At 45.1% G+C, this 1602-nt stretch overlaps 1 protein-coding gene across 1 annotated transcript in view; it reads left to right on the forward strand.

Annotated features, from left to right (window-relative positions):
- LOC117943373 (dedicator of cytokinesis protein 3-like) overlaps positions 1–1602 on the forward strand; it is a 168834-nt gene that overhangs the window by 106693 nt on the left and 60539 nt on the right. The window contains exon 7 of the mRNA XM_034869456.1: positions 82–166. Within this exon, the coding sequence (XP_034725347.1) occupies positions 82–166 (85 nt within the window). The remainder of the gene's footprint in view (positions 1–81; positions 167–1602) is intronic.

The raw sequence follows: 1602 nt of genomic DNA on the forward strand, positions 1-1602 counted from the left end.
CTCTCTCCCCCTCTCCATCTCTCCTTCTCTTACTCCCTCTCTCTCCCCCTCTCTCTCCCCTCCTCTCTCTCTCTCTCTCAGACACCTGGGTCTGGACTTGGTGCCCAGGAAGGAGTTCGAGATGGTTGATGAAGACCAGATAAGCGTGTCAGATCTTTATAAAATGGTAAGAAGACCTTTTTAAATTAGCGCAGGAAGTCTGAACTTCAAACTGCGTGTGAACTGAGTAATCCCGTCTCAGGGGATGCAAACGTCTCACGTAAACAGAGCTGGAACGTGGCCGGGTTAGCTCAGTTGGTAGAGCGGGCGCACGTATATAGAGGTTTACCCCTTGATGCAGCAGCCGCATGTTCTTTGCTGCATGTCATCCCCCCCTCTCTCTCTCTCTCTCTCTCTCTCTCTCTTCATGTCTTCATTTGTCTTGTTGAAACAAAAGCTTAAACACAGACTCAGATATCCCCGATTACATTTGATTTGATTGCATTTTCCCATCTGGGGAATACAGTGTCAGTTAAGCACACTGTAAGAAATATCTAAGTGTCAAGCTCCACCTTGCTCTGTATAACGTGACATGGTCTTTAACTGTGTGAGTGTCCCCTAACGCTGCTGCTGCTGTCCCCTGATTGTCTGGGGACTCCTCTGAACAACCGCCAAATTTAATTCTTAATTTATTTGATTAAATTTCTTAAAGCCTTTGCATTGTCTGCGTTGGTCCTGACTCGGTGGACCTGACAGAACTGGATGTAGCGGTGAGCATGTGCACTGTGAGGCGTGCTCTTGGTTCTGCTTGGTTTCTAATAGTAACTCATGATGTTCATGATGTTCTGATCGGTCCGGCTTTAAATAGCCGAGCCGCGCCAGTGTACCCGCGGTGATTCCCCCTTTGTCCCGTTGCTTAGATACTGATCTGGAGACAAAGATGAAAGACAGAGACGTCGAAGGAGCTAAAGGGGTGAAGTTAACGGGTGGTAGGATGGAAGGGGGGAAACAGAGGCAAGGCGACACTCTCAGAAAATGAAGTACATAATTGTACCTTTAGGGGTACAATGGCTTGTCACTGGGGCTGTACCCTCAAAGGTACAAAAACTGTACCCTTGAGGGTTGCTTGGGAACATATATGTACCTTTTGACCCTCAAAAAGGTACATATATGTTCCTTGAGGTCCAACAATGAGCCCTATGGGGTACGTTAGTATAGATTGTACCTTGGGGGACAGAAATGGACCCCTACTGTACCCTTATTTCTGACAGTGAAGGCAGCTTTATCTGGAGAGCACATTTCAGCAACAGGGCAATTCAAAGTGCTTTACACAAAATCAGTTAAACAGATAAAGACAGATAAAACACGTGAATTAAAAATAAGAACATTAAGTCACATAAAACACAAGAATAAAAGTTACAGTGCAGCATAAGAAATTAAATATTAAAGAAATGAGCTGTAATTTAAAGGAAGGTCTTCAGCCTTGATTTAAAAGAACTGAGAGTAGCAGCGGATCTGCAGGTTTCTGGGAGTTTATTCCAGATCTGAGGAGCATAGAAACTGAAAGCTGCTTCACCCGGTTTAGTTCTGACTCTGGGGACAGAAAGTAGACCTGTCCCAGAT

The sequence above is a fragment of the Etheostoma cragini genome, chromosome 4, assembly GCF_013103735.1.
Source record: "Etheostoma cragini isolate CJK2018 chromosome 4, CSU_Ecrag_1.0, whole genome shotgun sequence".
Classification (NCBI taxonomy): domain Eukaryota; kingdom Metazoa; phylum Chordata; class Actinopteri; order Perciformes; family Percidae; genus Etheostoma; species Etheostoma cragini.